Raw genomic sequence first — 14,491 nt, 5'->3', positions numbered from 1 at the left:
AAGTGTTTTGGGTACTCTTCTTAAGATTAACAACTTGTAAAGCATAAAGCGAAATACTCATCAAGATAATTTTAAGCAAAGTAATCCTCCCACCATTAGAAAGAAAGGAGTTTCTGCAGTCATTAATCTTATGGTTGATTTTATCAACCACATCATCTAATTGAGTTTACTTTTGACGACCCCAATACAAGTTCACACCCAAATATTTGAGGGAAAGGGAGGCAATTTGATAAACAGTAAATTAGGTAGCCCAATTTACAATAGTTCTTTTAGCATGCTTCCCAAAGTATAATTAACTTTTTTCTTTGTTGAACATATATATATTTCAATAAAAGTGCATCTCATGGCTTCTTATATTTTAATAAAGTAAAAGGTTACAAAGTTGGGGAGGGAACGTGGATCCCCATCTAACACCATAGAAAATAAAAAAAACATAATCCTAGGGGTTCCACATTGCACTATACAACTCCACACAAAAAAAAAAAATAAAGAGTGTAGAAAAACTACACAAAAAAGTATGTCAAAAGAATTACGTGTCTACCCACAAAAAAGTATGTCAAAAGAAAGAGTATACCCACAAAAAAACGTAAAATGTAAACTTCTAAGCCCATGTCATTGATGTTGATAAATAGCAAGTCAAACTCGAGGCTTGTAGGTCTGTTGACAGCCACAAAGTAAAGATTTTGAAAATGTAAACAATGGAAACAATATTCTACCAAAACATAATAATGCTGCACCATGCTAAAATCATCTAAACAAAGTATAGGAGAATTAGATGACAGGTGCTTCTATAAATAAAGCTTCCATATCACAGAAAATCGATAATCAATATGAGCAGCATGTGTAAGTGTTTGACCCCAAAGATGGTGTCCAACAAAACCAATTTCAGGACAATGCCGAACAAAAGCAGCTGGAATCAAGAAGTTCATCCCGTGCCCATCAAATAGGTAGAGAACAATACCAGTCCAAAAAAGCCAAGGAAGGAAACATGAACTTTAAAGAAGTAGAAAAAGTCTATAGAAAAACTCAATTTTAAAGTACAAAGTTGGTGTCAAATAGTGCCAAAATAAGTGGGTGTCTGCAGTTCCATAAATTAATACTACCTAGAGAAACCAAACAATAACCATCATACTTAAAAAGCAAAGCCCAGCAAACTTCCAGCAACTTACAAAATAACAAAGAAAATCCTAGACCAGCACATTAATCCGAAGAAAAGAAGAAAAAATTATAATTAAATTCTAATATAAGGGGCATCTAGTAAGTCACTCTAAATAAGAGTGTGCAAATAAAGTGGAGGAGTATCCCCAACAAGAGCACCATGCATTTGACATTTAGGCAACCAATATGTAGAGGAATTACCCTCTCAAAAAATGAAAGAGTATTGGATATGAAGATTTTGCATCTCAATATAAAGCCAGATCCATCTCAACAATGTAATAATATACCAAGCCGAATTAAGTTTAGTCGTAAGCATATGAAACAATTCCTCAGAATCAATTTCCAGAATAAGGCAATTAAATTTCAGAGCAACATCAGTCTGTAAAGCAGCAATCACAACACAAATTTTAGTTTGAAGGGATGTAGTGGCATTGCAAGACGGGGCAAAATAGGTTAAGCATTTACCATAAACATCTCTAAACAGACCTCCCTCATCAGCATAACAAGAAGAGTATCTACCATCCACATTAACTTTAATCTCGCTTTGGGGGGTGCCCATTTAATCAAAGTGGGTTTACTACCCCTACCTAGAGGAAGAGGCTGCCATTCTATTTTCTAATTTCCAGATCTTGTGAAAGTGAGCCACAACTAAAGTAGAAATAGAGGTAGAAGTATGGCAAGGATTTTCATACTTATGACTATTTCTAGCCATCTAGATGAACCAAAGCACAATAGTAGGAAGTAATAGAGCTTCTTAAAAGAAGGATCAAAATCCTTCCAAATCTCAGTAATAGTTTTAAAACTCAAGTTAGGGGGCCAATTAATACCAAAATAGCACCCTATCTGATTTCAAACATCCTTGGCAAAGGGGCAATCAAAACACAAGTGATTGGCAGATTCAACATCCTTTTTATAGTTACAACAAAAGGATGCAAGTTTCAGTCCTTTTTGTTTGAGAATATCATCCAGAGGAAGAAAATTATGAAAGTATCTCCATAGAAAAAACTAGATAGAGGGAGATATATGTTTATACTATGTGTAAGCATTCCACTTCCAAGTTTTAAAAGTGTGCATTTTTGAATAAAGCAATTTAGTAACAGAAGACCTACTCTAAAATTTCCATATAAGAATATCCTTTTCATTAGCGCTAATAGGTATAGTGGTAATAGCAAGAGCTAAAGTACCAACTAAAGAATTAAGTTTAGCCATATTCCAAGTACCATCAATCCAATAGTCAAAAACTAACAAGTTAGAATCATAAGCAGTATTAGGTAAAGTAGGAAGAGTAAAAACTCCCCATTCATCATTCCAGAAAGAGATGTTGCCATCCCCTATGTCCCAAAAAATAAAATGAGAAGCCACCTCCATGGCAGAAATCATAGTTTTCCAAAGTTTAGAGTCCCCCACCTTCCAATTGACCATGGAAGGGTGAAAGGTCTTGCAGTATTTATGAAGCCTAAACTTAGCTCAAAGAGACTCCACCAAAAAAAAATTAAACCATAGTTTACACATATTGATATCAATAATCTGTTGCATGTTTTTAGAACCAAGCCCACCAGCATAACAGGGCCTGCTATTGTTCTTCCAATTAGTTTAACTTTTAGAGGATCTAGAGCCCTTCCAAAGAAATTTATTGAAACTAATCTCAAGATTTTTTTGTGTGCTTTTCTTGGTTTTAAGAACTTGCATAATGTAAAGGGTTAGTGTACATAAGACACTTTTTAACAATATGAGCCACCCGCCATTAGAAAGGAAAGTACTTTTCCAATCATCAATCTTAAGTTTAATTTTATCAATCACATCATCCATCTGAGTTTGTTTCCTCCTACCTCTAAGAATGTTAACCCCAAGATACTTAATAGGAAGCTTAGAGATTTTACGACTATTGTAAGTGGAAATCCAAGCATGACTATTAAAGGAGACACTTTTGCCAAAATAAATGGAACACTTTGCCAAGTTTAACATCATACCGGAAATGCTTCGGAAGCTCTTTAAGAAACACGTGGTAGCTTTAATAGCTTGCTTGCTAGCATTTAAAAACAAGATAGTATCATTAGGATAAGCAAGATGACTCACAATGATCCTGGATTTATGTGAGTATTGAATATAAGAATGCTCAAGATGCAACTTCTTCATAAGCCTAGAGCGATAATCAAGAGAAATTATAAAAATAGTAGGAGAGAGAGAGGATCTCCTTGTTTAATGCCCCTGCTAGCAAAAAAAACCATGTGCTTTACCATTAATCATTACATCATAGCTATTATTAGAAAGCCACCTCTTAATGAGTGAGCATAAATCTGGTTGGAAGCCTTTAGCCTACAAATTGTTCATAAAAAAATCTCAGCTAATAGATATATATATATATATATATAGATATATATATATATATATATATATATATATGTATATATGTATGTGTATATATATATATATATATATATATATGTATATATATATATATATATGTATATATTTATTATAATCTCCGTACGCATTAATTATCAAGATAGGTACAAATTTTTTGTAAGGAGAGGTTCCCCAACTAAAAAGCAAAAAGAATACAAAACGCACCCATAAACGGGGATCCTCAACTTAATACAACTCCACCCAAAACAAAAGAAAAACTGCATACCAAAACCAAAAAGTATACTCACAGATTTACAAGTATACCAGCACAAAAAAAAGTATAAATCCAAAAGTATAAGAAAACTCAAACATAAGTCAAATGCAGAAAGTAAGAGAAATTGCCACTTGTGGTGGTAGGTCTCCAGAAAGGTTAACAATACATCCTAGTAGCTCTGCAAGATAATGGAAAGCAGCACAGAAAAAGCAATGGCAGAAATTCAATAAAAAGAAAACCTAGAAAAGAGTCAGAACATCCAAGTAAATAAGCCTTAGAAATATCAACAAAGAGGCCACAATAGGCACCCCCTAAAATTTCCAAAATATGTAACCCTTATTGAGAGTAGATGGTTGTCTACATGAAACACAGTAAAACAGAAAACTCTAAAGCTTCCAGATCAAACTAAAGCTACACAACAGAGGTAAGAAGAGTAGGCTAGCAAAAAATAGTAGGAGAATCAAATGATATCCGCTCGGTAAGCATCCAAAAATGTCCCCATCGTTATAAATTCTTAAGGCAATAGAATCCTCCTCAAGGCTCATCATGAACAACAGAAAGATTTCAATAGTGCACTTAGTGTAAAGAGACAAAAAATGCTTAAACAAAGTAGTGAGAAGCATATAAAACACCATCTAAAGGCTTCCAATCCTTGAGAAATTAATTCAATAGTAGTGAAAATACCTTGGGCAATGAAACCAATCAAAATAACTCCAGCACTTGTAGAAACCAAACACCAAATGCCATTCCCGTATAAGAAAAAGGAAATCTTTCTTAAAAGGTAACTTGAGTGAAAAACCTCTATAGAAACCATAAAATAAGACATGCAAAAAATTATGCATGGATGCAATATATCAGGAAAAAGATAGAAACATAAAAACCATAAGGTTAGTTATAGAAGCCCCAACAGTCAAAAAATCAAACCCAAGAGCTGATAGTAATTTCCAGCATACATATAACCGGTCAGCCACAAACAAATCTAGAAACCAAAGTCCACAGCCAAAGTAACAGTAAAGATGAGGAGGCAACCCATATAAACAAAAGCGCTAAACCCATAGATAGGGGGCATCTAATATATCATTAAATTAGAGAGTAAAGAGGGGGATGAGGAGTGTCACAAATGATAATACCATGATGCCCCTTCTTAACTAACCAATACGCAAGAGCTTTACCTTCTCTATGAGTAAAAGTATATAGGATAACAATGTGAGAAGTGGCCACTACATTTTTGACCCATTCAATAAAATTATAAAATTACAGAGGGGTTTTATCTTACCCGTTAATATATGAAACAATTGCTGGGAATTTGTTTCCATCATTATCTTTAAAAAGCAAAAATAAATTACAACATACAAAGCTGCCAAAATAGCAAATGTCTCTGTTTCCATAGGAGATGAAGCAATGCAAGGGGAGGCAAAGAAAATAAGGAACTGCCCATTTATATCCTAGAACAAGCCTCCTATCCCTTCAGCTTCCCTAGTGAAGTTGCCATCAATATTTACTTTAATCCAACCATGGGAAGGTGGTCTCCAATTTATCAAAATTGGTCTCTTACCATTTCCAGGTTGAAGTGAGATATAGCAACCACCACCAGCTTTAGAAGCTTTGAGAAAATTAGCCACAATAAGAGCAACAATATTATAAGGCGTATAGTGAGAGTCTTCATATTTATGGCTATTTCTAGCCACCCAAATGAACCACAAAACAAAAAGGAGAAAATAGAAAAGTTTATTTTGAGAATGTTCAATTTCTTTCCAAATGGCAAGGATACTTTAAAGACTTAAATTAGTAGGCCAACGTATGCCAAAATAGCATCTCAGCTATTACCAAACTTTTCTAGCAAATGTAGAACCATAAAAAAGATGAGTGAAAGATTCAACATCTTTCTTACAAACATAGCAAATGGAAGAAAGCCTCAAACCCTTCATTTTAAGAATATCATAAAGAGGCTGGAAATCATGAAAAATTTTCCAAAGAAAGAAAGAGATAAATGGGGATATAAATTGGTGCCAAATATAGTTACTTCATTTCCACTGAGTAAAGTCGTATAAATGACAGTATATCATTTTAGGGATGGATACTCTAGAATGAAATTTCCACATAAGGACATCCTTAGTATCAGCATTAATAAGGATATTAGCAATTGAAGGGGCCACCTCCCCAACTAAAGACAACAATTTAGGCATATTCCAGCTGCAATCAATCCAGCAATCCAACATAAGAAGATCAGCCTTAGAAGGAGAGCGAGACAAATTTGAAAAAAGAGATGTTCCCCATTGATAATTCCAGAAAGAAATTCACCTATCCCCCACATCCCAAAAAATGAATTGACAAGCTACATTACGAGCAAGAGTAATGGCTTTCCAAATTTTAGAATCCCCATTTTTTCAGGTGAAAGTGGAAGGATGACTAGAGGTGTAGTATTTATGATGCATATATTGAGACCATAAAGAATCTCTGGCTCTAAATTTGTACTAAAGTTTGCACATGCTTATGTCAATTATATGGTGAAGGGTTCTTAACCCAAGTCCCCCAAAAGAACATGACTAACCACTCTTCTTCCAGTTAGCCCAAATTGTAGAAGGTCTATTGCCTCTCTAAAGAAACTTGTTAAAAAGAGCTTCAAGAGTTGTTTGGGTGCTCTTTTTAATTTTGAGTACCTGCATCAAATATAAAGGAAGGCTACATAACACACTTTCCATAAGAGTAAGCCTACCCCCATTAGACAAAAATGTGTTTTTCCAATCATTGATTTTGGATTTAATTTTATAAACAACCTCATCCATTTGAATTTGTTTCTTTCTCCCTTTAGAAGGTTCACTAAAGGTACTTAAGAGGTAGTGTGGTAATTTTACAACTTGTATAATTGGAAGCCCAAATTTTAATATTATGATTAACCTTGTTACCAAAGTAAATAGAGCATTTAGAATAGTTAAAGTGAAGGCCCGAAGCATCCTGAAATTCCTTCAGCTGATGCATGGTGGCTTTAATAGCAAGCTTACTATCATTAGAGAATAAGATAACATCATCAGCATAAGCAAGGTGGCTAATCACAATTTATGATTTATGAAAATATTAAAAAAGAGGATGAATTAAATGCAAATTTTTTACGAGCCTTGTGAGATAATAAAAAACAATAATAAAAATGGTAGGGGGAGAGAATCTCTTTGCTTAATGCCTCTATGTGCAAAAAAAATAGCCATAAGATTTGCCATTTGTAAGAACACTTTAATGGATATTTTCTAACCATCTTTTAATGAGTAAGAAAAAATCTCTTTTGAAGCCTTTAGCTTGAAGGATGTTAAGGATCAAGTCCCAACTGATAGTATCAAAAGCCTTCTTGATATCAAGTTTAAAAACCTTGTTACCCCCTCTGCACTTCTTATCAATAGCTTCAATCAATTCCTGAGCAAGAAATATATTATTCGTAATATCTCTACCTTTTATAAAAGTTGATTGTTGAGGAGATATAAAGTGTGAGAGATGAGGCTGTGGCATATTAACAATAATCTTACTCAACATCTTAGAGATAACTGTGGTGAGGGAGATAGGACAGAAGTTATCCCAAGTAATTTTGTCATTTCCTTTAAGAATAAGTACAATTAAATCAGAACTTAAATATTTAGTAGGATCTTCCTACGATTAAATCAGAACTTAAATATTTAGTAGGATCTTCCCTCAGAAAGAAACTTTGTATAGTAATAAGTACCTCCTTAATGATGTCCCAACATTCAACATAAAAGGAAGAAGAATAGTCATCAGGTCCAAGGGACTTGTTTGAGCTTATGGAATTGAAAGTAGAAAGAATTTCATTCTCATCCAGAACATGGGCTAAATAAAGACTATCAATGTATTCAAATTCATCAACAAAAAAATTAGAATCAACATAGTTGATCATTGGTTTATGTTGATAAAGCTCAATGAAAAAAAGCGTTGCATTATCCCCAATATCGTCCAGATCAGTTAAAATTTGACCCTCACCATTTTTAATCTTCAAGATGCTATTCATGTTCCTCCTATGCTTTAAAGTGGCATGGAAATAGTTAGTATTTCTATCACCAGTAGTAAAAAGGAGATCATTAGCTTTCTGTTGAAGTAAAATTTCCTCCATATTTATAGCTTCTAATAAAGTCAAATGAGCACGAGCAGTAGAATTCACCATATCAGGAGTACAAATATCATGAGTCTCCAACTGATCAAACATCTGTTGAGCCTCCAATACTTTATTGTGCACATTAGCAAAAACCTCGTGGTTCAACTTACAAAGATGAGAAACCAATTTTTTATGCAATTTTTAGAGAATAAGCCAAGCGGTTCCATCACCATCAAAATTCTAAACATGTTGCACAGTACTTAGGAAGGTATGATGAGAAGTCTAAATGTTAAGAAGTTTAAATCTAGATAAAGCAGGCTTATCAATAAAAGCAAGAGTGAGAAGAATAAGATTATGATCAGCGGAAGCATAGCTCAAATACTGGACTTTGGAAATAGGGTAGTAATTAAGAAAAATAGGGTTAGCCAAGAAGCGATTAAGCCTTTGTTGAAGAAATCCTCTCCTCCACGTGAAAGGAGATCCAGAGTAACCTAGATCGAGTAGACCAGCTCCTGCAATAGAATTACAAAAGCGATTAAGAAGAGAAATATCACAACTGCTACCACCTTTTTTATCAAAAGGTTTCATAATCATGTTAAAATCCCCTCCCACAAACAAGTTATCAGAGATGGAACCACCCAAAATTTATATCTTCCTCCAAAGTAAGAATTTGTCAGGCAATAAAGAGCCGGCATTTATAAAAGTGCCCCTCCCATGAAGTTGCTCCATCTAAAATGAGTTAAAACAAATTACTCCTCATATTAAATAATAGAAAAAGTATTTGTGCACTTCCAAAAGACTCAAATCTTGTTATTCCTACTGCAGTGAGACTGAAATCCTTTGAATTTATTCAAAATCCTATTTCTATTAAATGAACAAGAGGCTCCAAAATGGCAAAAATTTATATTTTATGAAACCTACAAAGATATTTAAGTCTATTAAGGGAGGAAGGGTCTGGCACTCCCCTAATATTCTAGACCATAATATTAAACGTTATGTCTTAAGCGAGCCATCCTAGAAGACCTAGAAGGCTTGCCTAATTGTTCTTCATCTGAATAATAGATACCTTCCTAAATAATATTGCTGGCATTTAAGCTTGAGAGCTCATTATTCCTTTTAACTTTCTTTTTAGCATGCTTTTGTACTTGTCATTCACTCTCAAAAGATTTTTTTGGCAAATTGAAGAGGGTCATGAGAGATTTCCTTGGATGCAGATGGAAACGAAACTTGATCACAATGTTGCCCCTGATTTTCTACCATGTTATCCCAGGTAAGATTTGCAGTAGTATAAGTAATAGGAACATTACTATTAAAAATTAAATATGGTGGAATAGATTTTGAAGTATTAGCGTTTTCCTCTCTCTCTTTATGTTGAGTGTGCACTTCTATAACATTATTAGTTAACGAAGTTTCAATAATTGGTTCAATATCTTTAAAAGGCCAGTCATCCTCCTTTTCTTATTCATTTGAAACTTAGGGATTAGGTGGTTTGATATTGTTGCTAAGAATAGGTAGTTGAGTGCCAAAAAATGCTTTAAGTTGAGGATTTAAACAATAACAATTGGAGCTATGGTGGCCAAACATAGAATAATGGGTGCTATATGGAGAATGCCTCTCAATTTCAATTGGTTGCCAATATCCCAGATGTTGAGATCCAATCCAAACCTTATCTCAAAAAGGCTAAGTGATATCCCTTTCTACTAAAACTCGAGCCTCAGAAGGTTTGATAATATTAAAAGTAGCACTATTCTTTTTTAATGGTTTACCATATGCAGCAGCAATTGAAAACAAAACTTCATTGTTAAAAAAGTGTAATTTGAGCCTAGGAAAATGAATCTAAATAGGTAAAATAGGCATTTCAACTTTAGGATCAAAGTTAATAGACTATTTAAGAAATTTCATAACACGATTTTCTATTTTCAGAGACCTTTTCGCAAACAGCCTCATATAGTCCTCATCGTCAGCTAGTTGAATCAGAATATTCCTACTATCCAACACCACAACATTACACCAACCCTTTAATTTAAGCAAATCAAACTCTTTCCTGATAAGCTTTAATTTTAGAATGTCATAATAAAATTTCCCTAGCAAAGCCAAACGACAAGAATAAGCCAAAATATTCTATTCTATACAAAAAATAAACATTGTCAATTTACCATTTTTTTCAAAGTTTCTTAACAAAAGAGTATTCTCTAAACATTGCCAATTTACCATTGTGAAATATGCTAAGGAGAGTCCCCATAAGCAGTAATGGCCTCTACTAGCAAGGAAGTGTTCACTTCCACCTGTAAGTTGGTCCTTCTGTTGAGAATAGATAACTTAATACCCCAAAACACAACAGCAATTTTAGTTTCTAAAGAGTCCAAGACTGAGATGGAGGAGTAGAAAAATAGCAATCATCTTTCAAAGTGGTCCCTGAAGACACCACCAATGCTAGCACCCTAATCTGAGAAACTACCATCAGTGTTAGCCTTTATGAAAGGGTGAGAGGGTCTTCCCCATAACACCTTAAGGACCTCAGTTTTAGGAGTGAGCCCTTGCCAAGTTAAATTACACATATTAGGTAAATTCTTCTGGGTGATTAGTTTAAGCAGGAAGTACTTTCAATTTGCTTCCACCTTATAGTTCTCAAACCTTGCTTTGTTCCTAGCCATCCAGAGGAACCATGCCAAAATAAAAGGAATGATTCCCAGATTAATCTTAGTGCAACTGTTCCAACAGCAAAGTAATTGATTTCAGTCCAATGGGTAAGTGTCAATGGACAGACAAGGAAGGAATTCACTCCACACTAATTGAGAGTATGGACTTGAAAGAAAAGATGAGTAGTAGAATCCACATCCTGTAGACATAAATAACACTTGGAGAGACCTCTCAAACCATTTAGTTCAAGGATGTCATCCACGGGTAAAAAAATGATGGAAAATTCTCCATCCCAAAAATACCATAGTTGGAGTAAGGAATTTGTTCCATAAGTAATCAACCCAAGGGACAGTCTCCCACTGATACAACTTAGCATAAATTTCTTATGTTATAGTTGGAGTGACTATGATGAGTAGCTAAAGAATCTATTCTTGAGATATCAAAAGGTAGATTTGAAATTCCTTCAGTTGAAGAAGGTGATACCAGAGTTTGCAGTACAATAGTAGACCAGCTATTTCTGCCACTTGTAGATCCAAATTAGAAATAGGATCAGGTGGATGCAGCATCTCAGCAGGGCACCATATGTCCTCACAAAAAAATGATATGAACATGTCCCAAATCCCATAAAAAGAGACTTTCAGCTTGTTGTTTGAACTTGAGGAGGCTGACCCATAATTTGGAATCACCAAGCTTCCTCTCCACCATGTTTGGGTGAATGCCCTTACGATATTTACCCAACATAAAATTGGACCAGGGTGAGTCCTGCTTTTTTAATTTAATCCATAATTTGCACAAATTAATTTTTTGTAATTGGGGAAGCTCCTTGAAGGCCAGACCTCCAACAAAAGTTGGTCTGGCAACTTTTTGCCAACTAGCTCAATGCAGCTGCTTCCTCTGACCCAACCATAAGAATCTATTAAAGCTTCTTTCTAGGTGTAGTTGAGTACTTTTCTTCATCCCAAAAATTTTTAGTATATATTGAAGGAATGTATTTAAGATACTTTTCAATAAGGAGATTCTCCCTTCATTTGATAGGAAAGAGTTTCTCCAACAGTTCAGTAGGGCATCAATTTGGGCAATTACATGGTCAAATTGCACCAATTTTACTCTTCCATTAATGAGAGGAACTCCACGTTAAAGGAAAGGAATTAAAGCAGTGTAAAATCTAGAAGCATCTTGGATCTAGTGTTTAATCTGATTCTTTGTTTTGTAGCTAAACAACAAAATGCATTTACATGTATTGAACTGGAGGCCTGAGCAGTGGTGGAAAACCTGAAGGCAATGCAACACTTGTTTGACAGCTAGTGTAGTATCTCTAAAGAACAATTTAATATCATCTGCATAAAGAAGGTGGCTTATAGGAAAATTAGATTTGTGATGAAATAAGTTGGAGGTATTGAAAGAGATTTTTCTGTCTAGAAGCCTAGAGAAATAGTCCATAACCAGAATAAATAGGGTAGGAGATAATGGATCACCTTTTTTGAGACCTCTAATTTCTATAAGAATGAAATTAGCATTATTATGAAGCCACCTGTTAATGAATTCACGGAACTTGGGAGAAAACCCCTGGCCTTAAGAATATCCAGAATAAAATGCCATTCAATTGTATCATATGCTTTCCTGACATCCAGCTTATATATCAGATTTCTACCTCTACAAGGCTTTTTAATTTCAGTGAGAAGCTCCTGGGCTAACAGAACACTGTCAGTAAGACTCCTTCCAGCAATAAAAGTAGATTGGTTGGGCCTAATGAGGTTAGCATGGTGGGGCTTCAATCTGTCCACCAAAATCTTACTGATTACCTTGCTGAACACTGTGGTAAGGAAGATATATCTAAAATGCTATCATTGGGATCTTTCAGTGGATTTGGGTATCAACTCTATGTTGGAAGCATGAATTAAATTCACTACATAAAATCATATAAATAATTTTTGAAAATAATTAAATAGAGGACATCTAATAGTTAATCTTTTTCTTCCGTCCCCCAAACGTAATGATACAGGTGGAAAGAAAAACTCTAAATATAAATCATACCTCAGTGTTTTAGGCATTTTCATCATTCTAAAATTTTGCAGTCCTTCTCAAAATTTCTACTTCACCTGGTCTGTAACATTAGGAGCTTTCTACAAATATAAATTATTAGAGAAATTGTTGGGTAAAGAAATTTTGAAATAATTACAAAACTAAAACATTAAACAAGCACAATATTCCCTAACACAACCACAATACTAAACAAAATAATTACAACTAAAAAGCAAAATTAAAAATTTCATTACATTGTAATTCACAAAGTACTAACAACATCCATTATACTACATATGCAAATTTTAACTTCCACACTAACTTTATAACAAAAAATAAAAATCGTCCGATTACAACATAACAATAAAAATGAAAGTACAAATACACACAAACATCCATTTCTATTACAAAAGATCACAAAAATAAAAGTACAAGTACAAGTACATCCATTACTATCAGATGTCAAAATCCCAAACATGTCTTCGCTCCTTAATCAGCAGGTGGATTGGGCTGATACTGAGTATATCGAGGGCACTCAGGGAAAGTAACATTAGGCTCACCTCTGTAGTGTCGGGCCTGAGCTTTGTAAAAAGCTACCTCAAAATTTGAATGCCTCTGAAGGTACTCACTATCATAATCATGTCAACGTTCTGAACCTCCAATCCTTTCATTTATTAATTCTATACTCTTTTGCTGCAAGGTCAACTCATTCATCAAATCAGTCAGAGTAGGGGAACTAGAAGGTGGAAGGTCATAACTTGTAGAGGGAACAACTCTAATAGTAGAAAGTTCTTGACTCATACTTCCAATTCTCCATTTCTCATGGGATTCATAAGTTTTCAAATTAGCTTTACTAATGGGTTTCATAGGGTAAACCCATTCCTCATCTCCTCCAGCTTCAAGTCCAGAAAGTTGGCAAAGTGCATAAATAAGGCCAGGATGTCCTAGACCTCCACTTGTTTCACTCCTTGTCATAGTCAATATGTTCTTAAAAATAATTCTCCCCACATTTATATTTCTGTTATTCTGAATACAGAAATTCAGAATAGCTCTATCTCTAGTTACCTCACTATGATGATAAGTCGGTAACAAAGTAGAGAAAATAAAATAGTGCCACGCCTTAGAGGTGGCATTCAACATGGAAGCAAAAAAATTTACCCGTTCTCGTTGCTAAATCTTCCATGTTCCTTTTACATCAGTGAGAAAGTTGAACACAACATTCAGGGGGCCTTCCGTAGTACTGAAGGATTCATAATGGTAGCTATAAGAGTCTGGGACTTCGTAAAAGGTGTTAATGCGGGCGACATTGCGGCATTAAATTCAGCAGGGAATCCCCACACTTGAACAATTCCATCTTCAGAATAGAATACGTTGGCATAGAATTCCTTCACAATATTTGCAGCAGCTTTATTGGTAGTGTAACAAAAGTTTTCCCACCTCCGCTCGGTAATAACTCTTTAAATTTCTCCTCCTGGACTCCCAAAAACTCGATCCTGTATGCATTTCTTTCCTTCAAATACTGAAGTAAATCCTGATTGAGCCTTCACATTGACAAAGCGAGACTCGTCGAACTCAAGTCATCTCTTTTGTCGTGGAGCCATTTCAATTTTGTCACAATTATAAAAAATTCCAAAATATACTTCAAATATGCAAATAATGGCTTCCAAAAGTAATTCTAAGAGTTCAACACTAAGTTTCATGAATTTTTTCCTAATATTTTCTTCACATTCTCAAATTTCTTGGATCTCCTTAATGTGAAAGAAATCCATGGTAAAAATCAAATATTTTTAGTTTGGAGTGAAGCTCTTACCAAGAGATGATCAAATCTGTGTCTAAATGTCTAAAAATCGCCTCCCAATCCATGATCTCTCAAGCCCTATGTCAAAAATTGCGTTTTTCAAAGGAAGGGGATGATGAATAGTGGCGGGGGGGGGGGGGGGGGGGAGGGGGGGGGGGAG

The 14,491-nt window shown here is 34.7% G+C and overlaps 1 protein-coding gene across 1 annotated transcript in view; it reads right to left on the bottom strand.

Moving 5' to 3' along the window:
* Positions 1-7,487: 7,487 nt before the first annotated feature.
* LOC110033375 overlaps positions 7,488-14,491 on the bottom strand; it is a gene marked incomplete at its 3' end in the record, with an annotated part of 8,918 nt that continues 1,914 nt past the window's right edge. Inside the window, exon 2 of the mRNA XM_020737333.1 lies at positions 7,488-8,036. Coding sequence (XP_020592992.1) covers positions 7,488-8,036 — 549 coding nt within the window. The remainder of the gene's footprint in view (positions 8,037-14,491) is intronic.

Source organism: Phalaenopsis equestris, unplaced genomic scaffold (assembly GCF_001263595.1).
Source record: "Phalaenopsis equestris unplaced genomic scaffold, ASM126359v1 Scaffold001154, whole genome shotgun sequence".
Lineage (NCBI taxonomy): Eukaryota > Viridiplantae > Streptophyta > Magnoliopsida > Asparagales > Orchidaceae > Phalaenopsis > Phalaenopsis equestris.
Note: the sequence above shows the minus strand (reverse complement) of the source record. Positions and strands in the feature narration are given on the sequence as shown.